The following is a 15,708-nucleotide window of genomic DNA, read 5'->3' as shown; positions in this document are numbered from 1 at the left end:
GAAGACCTACAACCAAGAATTTTATTTATTTTGCATACACTGCAAAAGCTGGAAGTGGTTACAAACAATATTAAATAGTTTACATATTTATTAGTGCACAGTTAGACAAATAGTTTATAAACAGATGCAATTTAGTACTGTGGTTACTCTCCCCAGAAGAAGCGGGAACCCAGCCAAGATGACTCTAACGCAGAATGCTCAATGAGGTAAAAAAAGAACCCTAGAGTAACAGCTAAAGGCTTGAGGGAATACTTGGAACTGGTTAACATCTCTGTTCATGAGTCTACCACATGCAAAACATTTAACAGGCATGGAGTCCATGGCAGGACAACCCGGAGGAAAACACTGCTCTCCAATTTAACATTACTGTTCGCCTGTAGTTTGCCAAAGAAAGACACTTCACAACACTACTATGAAAATGTTTCTTGGCTGATGAAACTAAGGATGAATTGGGCCAAACATGCAGCACTACGTATGGTGTGAAAAGAGTACCGCATACGAACATGGAAACATATCTCCCGATATCTCCCGATCGCGAAGTATAGTGGAGGGAGAATCGTGACTTGGGGCTGCTTTGCTGTCCAGGCCCTTTGACAGCAAAGCAGCCCCAAATCATGATGCTCCCTCCACCATGAATCCCCTGGTTTATCAAGGTATAATACGGGATAATGTCAGGGTGGCTGCCAGTCAGCTAAAGCACAGTAGAAGTGGAGTAATTCAGCAGGACAATGACCCTAAACATCAGAGTAAACCTACAGAATGGTTTAAAAAAAAAAATCCGCCTTTTGGAGCGTCCCAGTCAGAGCCCAGACGTTAACCCAATAGATATGCTGCTGAATGACCTTGTGAGCCATTCACACCAGACATCCCTCCCGAACGTTGTGCAGGTCTGATTCACAGCTACCAGAAGTGCTTGTTTGAGGTTATTGGTGCAAAATAAAGTTCAGCCGGTTATTAAATCCAAAGGTTCACTTATTTTTTCCACCAGCATTGTGAATTTTTAATGCGTGTGTTCAATAAACCTCTTCCTTTTTCCATCTACAAGATTTCACTCGGGTTGCCGCATATCCCTGGAATCTGCTTCCACCGAACCTTCAGCCTTCACCCTCCCTCCCAACATTCAAGAAACGTCTCAAATCTCACTTCTTCAGGGAAGCCATCTTAGCTGCTAGAATTTCCCTGTCACTGATACAACCCCACAATACCTCTCACCCTTTCTCTGTGCCTTATGTTTGTCACCCCATTCCCTCTAGATTGTAAGCTTGCGAGCCGGGCTCTCTCCACCAAATGTATCTGTTTGTCTTAGTCTGTCAATTCTCGTCTTGTATATATGTATTGTATTAAGCGCTGCGTAAATTGTTGGTGCTATATAAATAAAAGATAATAATAATAAACCCATGAAAGATCATTACTGTTTGTGTGTTATTAGTTACGCACATTGTGCTTGGTTATAATTGTGACTTAGATGTACAGTAGATCAGATCCCATTTTATCAACAATTAATGCAGAAAACCAGGTCATTCCAGAGGGTTCACTTACTTTTTGAAATTGATTTCATATTGTCTTGCTACACTTTTGGATGTTTGAGTACACTAGTGGGATGTTATTAGTAGCATTTTAGTCACTTGTTATAATTGTTGATTTAATGTATTTAATTCATTTAAGCGCTTTTTTTTTTTATAAATGATCATGTTACCCTGAGAGATAAAACTGATACATATACACAGGGTATTAAAAATATAAAGTTTATTAAAAAACCAAATGGCCGTGTACAATCACTAATTGCAAAGTAATTTGAAATAAATTGAAATTGTTTTTCATCCCAGATTTCTGTTCTAATCGCATTGTGATTTCTTTGTTTTCTAGTATTCCGTATTCTTTTGTTTGTATTTTGTGTTGATTTATAGCAAAGCTTTACAATGCGCCAGAAGCACAAAACACAGTAGGCTGACCAAATGTGATGTGCTTGTGTGATCTTATCAAAGTGACTGCTCGGGTCCGCTAGCATAAACTCACATATATAATAAAGATAGGGACGCTAGTAATCTTCACGGCCATTCGATGTCAGGGTCATTCCTTACTATGCTGCAATACTGAAATATATCAACTAGTATACAGTATACTGTACCAGCAACGCCAGCCCTGCCGTATGGACAGCCTAGGCCGCTGTCCCTCATTTGTCTGGAGGTGCCTTCATAAAGGCTCTCTCACAAAAACCTGGATTTCTCTCATTTTCTTTCAACAAGCCCACTGTCTATGCAGACCTGGGGGCTGCCATTGTAGGCCATCATGTGATATCAAACATCATACCGAGCGGCTTCTAGATTGAATTAACTAACCAGCAGTTAGTTTCTAGTTCAGATAATGGGGAATATTCACTAAAGGGAGAGTAGTCAGGAATACCACGGTATTCACTATGAAGGTCCAACCACAGTGAGCTTACGGAGGAACTTGGCTGGTCCTGTAAACTGTACAGTTAAATCAATGAGATTTCTTCTCCTAAGAATTCAGCTCTAGATAAGGCCAGTTCATTCGTTCACACTGGAGAAATTTTATTCTCTTCATAATATATAGTAAAGTAGGAGAGTTAAAACCATAACTCCTCTCCTTTTAGTGAATAAACCCCCTGTGAGTGTTTTAAACTAAGTAATAAGTTTATCATCAACCCAGAACAGCCACAGTGAATAACTTACAGGGGGGGAGGGGGCTGAAATTGTTCACAGACTTTTCCGGAACAAATGAAATCTCAAACATACACCAACTGCAAGAACTTCTCATTTAAAAACGTGAACAAAGTTGAATGTCAATTGTTGGTCAGCCACATACAAAAGGGTCAAAATATGCCCTCCAACAAAGCAAATCGTAAACCAAATAAATTGGTCGGTGGTTGCCATGGAAATACAATCCACCTGATTTTACTTGATGGCAAGCGAGTATTGTTCCTTGAAGCAATTAAAACATTAACCTCTAATGGTCAATAAGACAAAGAGAAGCTGATCCCTTTGTACACGCAACGTTTATATCTCCAAACCCTTCGCTGGATCATTTGCCATATTGCAGTTTCATCAAAAACCCTTTACTGCAAATTAAAGCAGGCCACGTAAATAAACTATATACATTTCCACACACAGAAATAAGAAAAAAACAACAGTTCTAACGGTATACATTTTAAAGAATGTGGCGTAAAATTAATTTTAATGATCCAACAGTAGGTACTATGCATCACAAAGTGTTGTTAGCTTTCGAGTTGTCCTCTGCATCATTTCACAGGCCATCTAACAAGGATAAGTGGTCTGTATACTCTGAGATCCTCCTAGTTATCTATAGCCAGCTGGGATCATTATTACCAAACCCACCTCCATAATTCTAGAGCTCAGGACGGTTTCCACAAATGGAAAAGGAGATTTAATAACCTAGCCGGTCTAAGGATGAGTAATCTGGTGCCATCTGGCCACCTTCAACGATTTAGCATCATAATAAATCCCAGCACTACCATATGAGTCATGTCTGAGGAGTGCTCAGGTTACACAGAGATGACCGCATTACGTTTTGGGGACCAGGTACCCTAAGAGCGGTGGAGAAAGATCACTTTGAAATTTGTTCTACAAATGTTCTTCCATGTAAGAGATAGCCATGCTTCACTGAAAATGTATAACAGGAGACACATGGTAGGACTTGTCCATTCATGATCTATAGTGAAGGAGACAAATTGGAACATTCACCTCTCTCACAAACTCTTGGTTTAATGACTACACATCAACGGGAAGAAATCTCATAACTCAGAAGCCCTGGGGCATGGAAAAAAGATTCTCAAAGAAATCTCCATGTATCAACGTACCACGTGTTAAGGGGAAAAAGCAAAACATAAAGCGATGTTGGCAGTCATAAGCAACAATTAACGCTACATTGAGTAGAATCATCTGAAAACCTGTTAGACTAGTAACATAGGTTAAAATTGTATTTTGAGGCCTAGAACATCATATGCCATGGCTGAAATCATTGTAACTTGTATACAACGTCAGCATTAGATGTAGGGGGGGGTCCCTAAAGTGACCTTCAAAAGAAGAATTGAAGCTTGCGCTATCAAAAATGATGGTACATGCTTGACCTGTCACTGTGTCTCACTGATGTCTGTTTTGCTCCAGCAGACATTATTTTCATCATAAATTCACACTAAGGCAGTAAAGCTAAAGGTCCCTCTATAGGTTCTGCACCAGTTCTTATCATGTAATTATATAAACTGGATCTAAAAAAGGCGAATTTAACCAAACGTTTGGAAAGGCCAGGAGAAACATTTAGGATTTACTTTTGGGTTTTTTGTTTTTTTTCCTCCTTTCAACATTTTCAGTTTTCTTTCCTCTCCCCCACTTGGCCTTTGTCTTTCCACCCCATGATACCTTTCTTCTGTCCTACTATAAAGGGCTGAACTCACACGCAGGACTTGGCAGGAACAAACTCGGATTTTCTTTCCGGCCGACTGCCAGCAACACATTTGTACTGAACCAAAGGAATGTGTATATAGCATATATATTTATGGATTTAACAAAACACAGATGGAGGACGGTTGGGAAATGCTGCGCTCAGACTACAGACTGTGGAAACTTTAAGAGACTTTCATCCTAAGCAAGAAGATTTTATAGAAATATCATCATGCCAAAGCACAGCCACTCATTGCTGTCTGTACCAGACGTTAAGTCCAGTAACAGTAAATACACCAATATTTGGGAGTGTTTTGGTTTAATATATAAAAGGGATAATTGCCACAGACTGGGCTCAAGACCATCACCAAAACATATGCGGTCCGGTACAAACCCATAGTATTGCGCCAGGTCATACAAAAGTAAACGTATATCAACACACATCGAACCTTTTAAGTGCGGTAACACAATGTCACAATCCAAGGACCCACCATATGATGCCCGTGCCTGGGACCAGTGACCCTGCTCAAGGCTTATGTGATTTCAGGGGTCTGACCACATCCCATACACCTTTCACTGCCTCTACTACCTGAAAGTGGTTCTGTGGGGTCTATTGAGAATGTATAACTTGGTGCAAGAATTAGGTTCGATACACAAGCACAAAAACACACAATTGATGCCCATCATCAAAACAAAACAGTAACATATGATGGCAACTCTAATATTAAGGCTAATGGTACAGCACTGCGGAATATGATGGTGCTATAAAAAACAATAAATAATAATAATTGGAAGAAGAACATGCACACTGGTTTGGTAAACTGGGTGCACAAACGTTCAATGTGCATACAAGTCAGTCTATTTGTTCGCCTCTGTTGTGATAATCACACAATACTGAAACTGAACCAACGGCGGCGTTAGGCTGGCTCGGAGTGATGGGAGTCACTGTTCATCATAATGTATGCCCGTAAATATCACTAAAGCAAGGGGACATATAATGCGAATGACCTATTCCTCACACTCAGGGGTACGCCAAGCTATTGTGAAGATGTCTTTATTACCAGCTTGGGATGTCTTTACATCACGGCATCCCATGTGTAACTCTCTTGGCACGTTAACCCTTTGACGGTCATACACAAGCACTCATGTTTGCTCACAATTTCAATATACCATAAGCAGTCCCTATCTTAAAACAAAGGATAGTAAAAGCAATCTGCCTTCTGAAACAACCTGCACTTTGTAGCGTGATTAGAACAAACACAAATAACCCCACAGCCCTCCTGGACTAGACTATATATTTCTTTATTTCATTTGATAGTAATAAGCTGCCTACATAAACCTTAAAAGACCTTGCATTTTGTTTTATTTTTATACGGACGGCACGACTGGTATAGTTTAGTTAAGCAGACGACGTGTCCCATTTCTTATACAAATCCAACAAAAAGCAGCCTTTTAACTCAGTTAAAGTCAGGAATTGTGCCTTTTGCTCGGCTCTAGGAAAAGATAAACATTGGGTGATTGCCGAATGTCATTACCCATTTCAAGGCAAGCATAATAAATGGTACTTTGTAAGAAGGACGTGACGAGGAAACCTCTTAAATAATTCAATCTGTGGGATTCCTGAAAAACGAAAGCTCTAGACCCTTTCCTCCCCGGCATTTCCATTACAAGCCAGTAAAGGAATCTGCAGAATTAACACAATTCTTATTTCATTTTCCTTGCCGTCTGTATATAGAGAATAAAGGTTAAAAAAAACCAAAAAACTTAACGTGAGGACGCACTGAAACAGAAACAAGTAGGTTTGTTGCAGGTCAGAATGTACTCATTTAGCACGGAAAGGGTTAATACGTCCACACAACGCAACCACCTGTAAGCCTAGGAACTCATCGTTAATATATATTAATAAACACCGCGATCTGTTATCCGCTCGCATTTTTTACAGCAATATACGACCTAAGCAAGCATTCACAAAAAGCTAAGGATAAGGTCTCAACGTGTCAGCATCATTGTGTGTTTTACAAAGTAACACAAGACGGGCGATGACACCAGCGGGTCACACAGCGCTGATCACCGTGCCTTCTCCTGGGTACAAGGGACAAGCTAGAGCTGCTTAGGTGGAAATAACAAACTTAAGAAGTTATGCCTAGTAATGAGGATCAAAGTGGAGGAGATCAGGAGCAGCACATCGGCCAAAGCAAGTGGTGGATTACCTGTCCTAGAGGTGGGAAGTGACCTGCAAGCACACCTTCATCCTGACACAGGACAGCACCCCAGGGTGGAGGTTAGACTTCTGTGACTGTGAGATGGAAAAGCTCAGCTCCTCCTGGATCCTCCGGAGAGGGAGAGGGATCTACAGAGGGATCTGGAGAGGGGGAGGCTGAGCTCTCCTAAAGCGAGGCTGGAGAAGGCTTTGTTACCATCTCCTCCTACTCTCCATCCTCCCGCAAGCACCCCACCCCACCTATCCCGATCCTCGTGTTACCTGACACCCTGCCCTCCTCTTCCGGATTGGGCGACTTAACGATGAGCTCGGGAGTCGGGATGGAGCGCTTTCCCCGCAGCAGTCACAGCCGCGATCCGTTATTATCTCGATCGGGACCCCACCGTCCGCGCCGCTGTCACAAAATCCCCGATCCACGTAACGGCACCGCTGCTACACACCACGACAGTCATCTTCGGTGCAACGTAATCGGCTCGCATACCTGCCAAGTGTCCCTTTTTAGGAGAGACAGTCACTCGTTTATCCCTAAATCCCCTCTCTGTGACTCTTTACTCCCCTGATGACCCTCATATGTATCATCTGGGAAAGTTTGCGGGGTAACAGTGTACCCTGCCCTGCAAGTTCTAATAATGTCTATAAATGAAAATACATTCATCATCTTCTGCCAAAGCTGTCCCTGTTATAACCTAAAGACCATCATCTTGTCATTTTTATTATATGTTTTTTAAAGCGTGATTCCCCTTTTCCATATTTTATGAACCCCACAAATTATACAATATTTTGTTCAGGGGAAGTAAAGCCCTTTTTTTTAAAATCATAGAAATACTTAAAACATACTAATTAATAGCGATATTAGATTTTAAAAAACTATACTAAAATCACATTTTTGCCAACCTAAACTTTCCTTATTTTATTATTTTCCTTTTTTTCCCCGCATTTTTCCTTGTGCTATACTCAGATTAGTGATGTCATGCTGGCATTATTGGACTCCCTATCAATTTTACTTTATTCATATTTCCTTTTTTTCCCTTCATTTTTTGAAGGGGGGAGAAACTATTTTTCTCCCTTTCCTTTTCCTGATCTGTCTGTGCTGATCACATATTTGCAACCAGCCAGCAGGGGGAGCAATGGGAGAGCCCATCAGGGTCTAGAAAGAGCCTGCTAAGGCTCTCCTGTCCTCAAGTGAATTTTTGGTGGGTGTAAGCTGTGACACCTACCAGAAGGGAATGCCTGATCACGCGATCTGACATTCCTTGTACGAAAGTGCACCGGCGCTCGCACGCGATCAGTCAGCAGGAAGCCAGCGATGTAAAATGTAGGATTTGGGGAAACTTACATTTTAAATGAAACCCAAGCTTGGATCTGTCATGTCTGTGCTGCTGACATTTGTCTTCAAGCCCTTCCCCTATCACAGTCCAGGTTTAACTATTTTGTCACTATGTGAGGATATCCTGTCACTCTGTGCAATGGCTATCCTAAACACCAGGAATTGGTCATTTCCTTGAGTTCCATAGGGCATCGACCTCGTAACCTATATGACAAATATATTATTATTATTTATTGTTTTATATAGCGCCATCGAATTCCGTAGCGCTGTACAATGGGTGGACAGGACACAAGTAGTATGTAACATAACAATTTGACTTACAGAGACAACAGGTGAGGAGGGCCCTGCTCAACGAGCTTACATATATATATCTGCATACTTAATGCACTTTGATTACCTGTTGATGCCTTATAAGTAAAACTATCCTTAAATGTGTTATCGTACTGTTATCTCTGCACTTCCACCAAGTCATTCTAGCTTGTCCACATGAGTTTCACTTTATTGTTTCGTAAACAAAGACAAACTGTGAGAGGTCAACTAGGTTGATACTGTTGAGAATACCCTATTATTTTAACCGTAAACTTCCAGAAGACATGCCGAGGATATTAATAGGGAGATCCTAACAGAAGAAAAACTGCAGTGCATGTAGACCTTCATTAATTGATCACAGATCGATACACATACACATGTACATATATATATATATGTTTTATATATATATATATATATATATATATATGCAAATGGGGGATTCTGCAGCTATCAGTGACATAAAAGCACTCCAAATTACATCAATGAGCGTGCTCTCCGCGCATGCGGACCCCCTGGCATATTTGCTGATTCAGCAGAACTGACTGGCAGTCAGTATACTATAAGCCTGGCAACGTGATCAAATATCCTGCATGGAAGATAGCTGGGGGTGGGCAAGGGGCAAATGCATATGGAGGATACTGCATAATCCTCATGCATTTGCAAGGGGGCAGCAGGTAAACTTAAAGGGACCGCACAACTATCATTTGCATTAAAGTGAATAGGATGGCTCAGCTGTGTGGAGAGTCCCTCTAGTGGCCAAATGAGAGATTGCAAATTTAAGTGATCCTTTCTATATAACCATGGCTGAAGAAGAGATCTATATCATCTCAAATGATCGCAAATAATACTTAACTTATACCCAAAAAAAGTATCATCTCTACCAAACTTGCTCATTTTCTTTCATGCCTATCATGATACAAGTCTACAACTTTATAAGAATCTAAAGAAGAGATCTCTTAGGTTCTTAAAATTTATGTTCTTTAACAAATCTTTCTACCACTTTGGCTAAAAATGCAGCTACATCTATCTTTTTTTAAAAGAATTCCAGGGGAAGTAGCAAATTCTGTGACATGTACTGGACAGACACTGAAAAGCTTGAGGAAACGCATACATGATAATAGGCGGACACTAATATTGTTGGCACACATTTTCTATTCCATCTACAATTATGTTAGATGGTGCCACTCAGTCATAGTGTCCTTATGGTGGCCACCTCCTCGTGGCTTCCCATGTGAACACTTAGGCCACACAAAACCGAAACCTGGCCCTGAAACCAAGTATTACAAAAAACATAACTGATAACTGTTGGTTAATGTATTTTTGTGAGTAGTCAATCGGAGTAAAATCGGAGTTCAGTAGCTATGGCAGGCCACAGTCATAGTTTAGTTTAGTTAGTGGTTGCTGTCTCTTTGGATGATCACAAGGGATCACAATCAAGTTTTTCTTGGTCAAAGGAATAACTCTGCGATTGGGTGAAGAAAAGTCTGGATTTCTAGACAGAGAAGTTGTGTATTGTGCTTTTAGTTTCTTCACTAATTGAAAACAATAAAGAACATAAATAACAAACGCATAATTATGGCACATTTGAACCCCACCATAGTATACCCCAGTTTTTGAAACACAAAGACACAAAAATTATATTTTTAACACGTGGGGGTCTATATTGCAGGAACTCCATGCGTGCATGAATTCTTTAGGTATTGAAGACTTCTCACGTGTATGTGTTAGCATAAGTGTATATGCGTTAGCATGAGTTTATATTTGTAAGTGCCTGTGTTAGCATGAGTGTGTATGTGTAAAGGTGTGCTAGCATGAGTGGGTATGTGTAAAGGTGAGTGTTAGTATGACTATTATGTGCAAGTGTGCATGTTGGTGTTTGTGTATTAGCATGAGCGTAGATGTGTAAATGTGCTTTTCAGTGTGTGTTAGTTTACACGTGTTTGTAGAATGTGTGTGTATGTATGTGTGAGCGTGTAAAGTGTGCAGGGTGGGCTGCAAGAGGCCGATGAAACCACTTTGCTTTGGCTAAAACCCGGCCAAGCCCTCCTCTGCTTAGAGCAAATGTAAACATTACGGTGAAGTATGATTGGTGAGGTTCAAGGGTATGTATTAACTCTTTATGATCTTTAATGTTTTCAGTTAAAATGCCTCTTTGCTGCTTACTGTTTGTAAAGAGTTAGAAACATAGAAACATCTGTGTGGAATTAATGAATTCCCAGAGAAATCGGTTTTAGGACATTCATTGGCATAAAAGACAAGCTCACAAACACCACTAAAACAGTCAATTTATATTCCTCATAAGTGAAAGGGATATTCATTTATTTTCTAGCATGGCTTCCCAACTGAAGAATAATAATAATAATAAATAATGTATATTTCCCAATGTTCTCCGCCCTGAAAGCTCAGAGTTTCTACGAGGAAACGGTTTATCTGGAGGAAAGTTTTTGTTTTCATTCGACTCTAAAACAGCCCAGAGTGACGTGGCACATTAGCCCCACCCCCTCCGTCGTACGTCGTGCGTAATGGCATCATGCGACGTTACAGCTTCCGCTTTGCAGTGGCTTCTGGGTAGCAAGCTGGTTCGGCGTGTGGCGCGTATTCTCGTCTTCGAGTCCGTTTGCACCGGGTGGAAGTAAAATGGCGGCCGCAGCAGCTGTTGGCCCCGCGGGGTTGTCTACCGGGTCTAACCGTAAGCGCCTAATGCGTGAAGAAGACATGACCAAAGTGGAGTTCGAGACCAGCGAGGAGGTGGATGTGACCCCCACTTTCGACACGATGGGGCTCAGGGAGGATCTGCTCAGAGGCATATACGCTTATGGTGAGTTAGGCCGGAAGAAGCGGCCTCTGTCCGGCAGCCGGGTTTTCAACAACGGCGGGGCCTCCGTGGCAGGGAAAAGGCGCGGGCCTAGGTGCAGCCAGAGACCAACAGCTGAAGAGGTTGTCTAGGGATCGGGATGTGCTGTTAGGCGATGGCAGCTCATATCACTCTCAGCCATCCACGTTGTTGACTGAACATGATTGGAGTTGTGTCCAAGTTATGTGTAGGGTTAAATCCAGCGCTCATCTCCTCGTACCGCAGTGTGTCCAGAAAGCTTCAATTTTTAGAGAATGCGTGGCTATCGAGGCAGATGTTGATTAAACTAGAGGAATACAGAAAACATTAGATTTGGTTAGTTTCGTTTAACAAACTGGATAGTTCACTAATTCCGTGGAGCTGGCCGGCCTTTTTCATGTACAGATGGGTTCCCCAAACCTACGAGAACCGCTTTGTAACTCCAGAAACAGTCATTGCAAGTTAATCTTTTCTGTTTTGTCTATACTTTGTGTAACGCAGATTTTTTTTTATAGGGTTTGAAAAGCCTTCCGCCATTCAGCAGAGAGCAATTAAGCAGATCATTAAAGGGAGAGATGTGATTGCACAGTAAGTACCGCTGTTTCATTTACTGATCTCTTTACCATAACATAAATTGGCAATTTTAACTTGTTAATTTCTGTGACATTTGCAATATATAAACCTTTTTTTAACTTATTAAATCATTCACTAAGCAGTAGCTGTCTTTGTTAGAGGATCTTAAGTATTTAGGTTAAGTTTAGCCTAAGTGCTATTATTTCTGTGGAGGCTGCTGGGACATAAAATCTCTTTAACCAATGGGTTCGAAACTGCCTGAAACTGCCTTAAGAAAAACAGGCTTTTCATATTTTTCTAATGCTAACCATCTTTTGTTCTATCTCTATTACAGGTCACAGTCTGGTACTGGCAAAACGGCAACATTTTGTGTGTCTGTTCTTCAATGTTTGGACATTCAGGTAACTTTTGCTCTCACCCCACCCGGTACTACACTAAGAAAGCAGCACATGTGGATGTGACATTTATTTCAAATCCATTTTTGTGTTTTCATAATCGAAATCTTCTGCTGTAGTTCAATGCCTTTTTAACGTTTACTTTTCCGTCCCCTTTTCTCTAGGTTCGTGAAACACAAGCTTTAATTTTGGCTCCAACCAGAGAATTGGCAGGCCAGATTCAGAAGGTATGAGTTTATTGATGATCTGCATTCCTGTTATATAGCCTCTTATACCTCGAGATTGCCTTCATTTTATCATTTCCCTGTTTTGTTGCAGGTTCTCCTTGCCTTGGGTGACTACATGAATGTGCAGTGCCACGCGTGTATTGGGGGGACCAATGTAGGAGAAGATATTCGCAAACTGGATTATGGTCAGCATGTTGTTGCTGGAACACCTGGCCGCGTCTTTGGTAAGCATGTCTAAAGCTGTATAAGCAGGGGGTTTTGTTTTTCATACGTTTAGTGAATCACTCTGGGATATTTCATATAATTTGCTCAGGGTTTTTAGAAGTTCAGTAATTTTGCATTTTTACTTCCCTCTGTGTAGATATGATCCGGCGCAGAAGTTTGAGGACGCGTGCCATTAAGATGCTCGTTTTGGATGAAGCAGATGAGATGCTTAATAAAGGTATATACCTAATGCAATAATTCTAATTTCACACAATTGCATAAATATATCCTCCTTGGAAATCAGACTGTTCTTGTTTGTAGATAGAGTGCATATGTATATCATACACACAAATATGCACTAGGTTTCATCCGTACATGCCTGTTTTTCCTTTTTTAGGATTTAAAGAGCAAATTTATGATGTGTACAGATATCTGCCACCTGCCACCCAAGTTTGCCTGATCAGTGCTACCCTGCCACATGAGATCCTGGAAATGACAAATAAATTCATGACTGATCCCATCCGTATCCTGGTGAAACGGTGAGCTCATTGATGTTTTTCTCTTCCCTAATCTTTTAGTTTTTTGTTGTCCTCAATGAAGCTGATGGCATTTGCACAGTCTTCATTCAGACTTATGACTTCTAAATGCATTTCTTCCATAGTGATGAGTTGACATTGGAAGGAATTAAGCAATTTTTTGTGGCTGTGGAGAGAGAAGAATGGAAGTTTGATACCTTGTGCGACTTATATGACACACTGACAATTACACAAGCGGTCATCTTCTGCAACACCAAAAGAAAGGTATCTCATCCGTGTGCATTGCATAGCCTTTACTGCTGCCGCACCTATTGCAGTATTCTAGGTACAGGGTCCCTAATTCTCCTTTACCTTGGCTTTTTTCTAATTTCTAGGTTGACTGGTTGACAGAGAAAATGAGAGAGGCCAACTTTACGGTGTCTTCAATGCATGGTGACATGCCTCAGAAGGAGAGAGAGTCCATTATGAAAGAGTTCCGATCCGGAGCCAGGTATGTGGCGGTGTAATTCACTGAAGCGCTGTATTGTATTTATACCGTTTTCGGTCCCTTGCCCAATTATATTGCACATTTATTTCTTCATATAAAATTAAATTATCTGTGATTTTGTGTGCTCACGAGTATCTTGGGAAGTTTTGTAATTGAATCTTGGAATACATCTTCACTTGTATATTTTACTTATTGTCAGATTATATGAAGTTGACTTTCTATGAAATATACAATTGCCACTTTAGTGTTGCTTCACTTCCAATTATATTTGAAAAGATCTGTACAGGAATGATCATTAATATCTAATGATCTCATAATTGTTAGTACACTTAATAGTAAATAATGGCCTGTGTAAGCCAATACTAGTCTTAGACTCATGTCTAATGCTGCCAACTAGCGCTTCTTGCAAAAGAAGCCCATTTATAAAGCATTCTGACACCTGGCAGTTTGTGGATACTAATGCCTCCTTTCATCGTCACATAATATGCACTTTTGTTTGTGCAGTACAAAGATTTGCTTATTTTATATTTATAACATTTAATTGTTCTTTGCAGCCGAGTACTTATTTCAACTGATGTATGGGCAAGAGGTTTGGATGTTCCTCAGGTATCTCTGATCATCAACTATGACCTACCAAACAACAGAGAATTGTATATTCACAGGTATGTAGCTGAGCCTCTGTTATGTGGTTTTACTATTGCATTTAAAAAATGTGTAAGGGCTTGGAAAACAGTGACTTGAACCGATACTATTTTATTCTGGCAGAATTGGTCGTTCAGGTCGATATGGAAGGAAAGGTGTTGCCATTAACTTTGTGAAAAATGATGACATTCGTATCCTGAGAGATATTGAGCAGTACTACTCTACCCAGATTGATGAAATGCCCATGAACGGTATGTATAGCTTTGGACTATGGAGGGGGCTGTCCTGGGCCAGCATGGTTTTATGGTACATATCTTCATTGTATAATGTCATTAATTGAAATCGTTGGTCATAACTTTTGTCTGTTTTTAACCGTACATTGAGTGTTAGGTGTCATCCTGACCACATACTACACTAGTTGAAGTGCCATCAGTTTAGAGATTCTATTTGTATTGTTATTCTTTGCATGCTTGAAGAAATGTTCTGAATTTCCGTCTTTCTTTATAGTTGCTGATTTGATTTGAAGAAATGGATAGAATGCCGTTTAAGGAAAGGAACTGCAAAGTGAAGATTTCACGACTCAGCGTTTTATTTTGGGACTGGTTTCAATAGCAGAGCAAGTTTTAATTATTTAACTGTTACTAGATTCAGCATACATACAATTGGTAACCACTGTAAATACTTTTGGTGACACCCTCCCCTTTTCCAATAAAAAGAAAAAACCACAACTGTTGTAATGTCATAAAATGTATTTTGCATAATGTGGGCGTCGTATTAAGGCATTATCTGCCATCATATTTATACTTTCTCCAAAACTAAGTAATTGTTTTGGGATTTCTAGAATTTTACCACATGCAGAGTATTTGGTCTTTAGAGTCTTTCGGGGATTAAGACCCTGTTTTTGTATCGGAGTTTACTGGACTTCAGAACTACTGAAGTGATTGTTCATTGTGTAAAGACAGTCAATGGAGGAACAGCTTGGTTAGCATCGCCATAAGGAATCATTCCGGTGTGATGTTTCAGCAGGGAAAGCCACATAACAATGGTGGTTTCCAGCTAAAGGACGTTTTATTGGTGCAAAATGAGAAAAACGGGTTTATCAATGCTAAACGTAATCACTGTGAACAGCATTGTATGAAGTTCAAGAAGACAAGTGTATACCAACCCCCCCCCATGAAATTTCTTTAAATTCAGATGAAGTTGATTTTTTTTGATTGACAAATTTGCAAAATACCATTTAGCCATGAAGAAACAACTTGGACTGTAAAATGCATCAGCACCACATGGAATTTTATGCATTGCTGTTTTGATTATTAAAAATTTACAATATTCCTTAACCTTGGGTGTTATATTGTTCATAAACAGCCCTTAGAGTTACAATAATCTGCCTGCTCTACAGATAATCCCATCCTCCATGTTATGGAGAGATGAAAACATACCATCAGATCCAATATACTAATGGCGAAGATTACAAATCTAGTTTAGGGCTGCAATTAACGATTATTGGCCACATTACCTCCCAGATATGCCACG

At 40.3% G+C, this 15,708-nt stretch overlaps 1 protein-coding gene across 1 annotated transcript; it reads left to right on the top strand.

Moving 5' to 3' along the window:
• The first annotated feature begins 10,915 nt into the window (after positions 1–10,915).
• On the top strand, positions 10,916–14,706 carry LOC149303298 (eukaryotic initiation factor 4A-III). Its single transcript, XM_089481487.1, has 12 exons — positions 10,916–11,096; positions 11,627–11,699; positions 12,019–12,085; positions 12,244–12,306; positions 12,398–12,530; positions 12,668–12,748; positions 12,908–13,049; positions 13,172–13,310; positions 13,421–13,536; positions 14,088–14,195; positions 14,299–14,426; positions 14,683–14,706. The coding sequence occupies exons 1-12, from the start codon at positions 10,916–10,918 to the stop codon at positions 14,697–14,699; spliced, it is 1,248 nt and encodes a 415-aa protein (XP_089337613.1). The 3' UTR covers positions 14,700–14,706.
• Positions 14,707–15,708: the final 1,002 nt, after the last annotated feature.

Source organism: Sceloporus occidentalis, unplaced genomic scaffold (assembly GCF_023333645.1).
Source record: "Sceloporus occidentalis isolate IW3139 unplaced genomic scaffold, rSceOcc1.0.p SCAF_15, whole genome shotgun sequence".
Lineage (NCBI taxonomy): Eukaryota > Metazoa > Chordata > Lepidosauria > Squamata > Phrynosomatidae > Sceloporus > Sceloporus occidentalis.
The sequence above is the reverse complement of the archived record's forward strand: the minus strand, read 5'-3'. Positions and strand labels throughout refer to the sequence as shown.

Excerpts from the sequence above, each read along its gene's own strand:
- LOC149303298 (XM_089481487.1), top strand. The coding sequence starts at position 10,916 with ATGGCGGCCGCAGCAGCTGTTGGCCCCGCGGGGTTGTCTACCGGGTCT. Across the intron at positions 12,086-12,243 it reads TTCAATGTTTGGACATTCAG|GTTCGTGAAACACAAGCTTT; the intron begins GTAACTTTTGCT and ends CCTTTTCTCTAG. Across the intron at positions 12,749-12,907 it reads AGATGAGATGCTTAATAAAG|GATTTAAAGAGCAAATTTAT; the intron begins GTATATACCTAA and ends TTCCTTTTTTAG.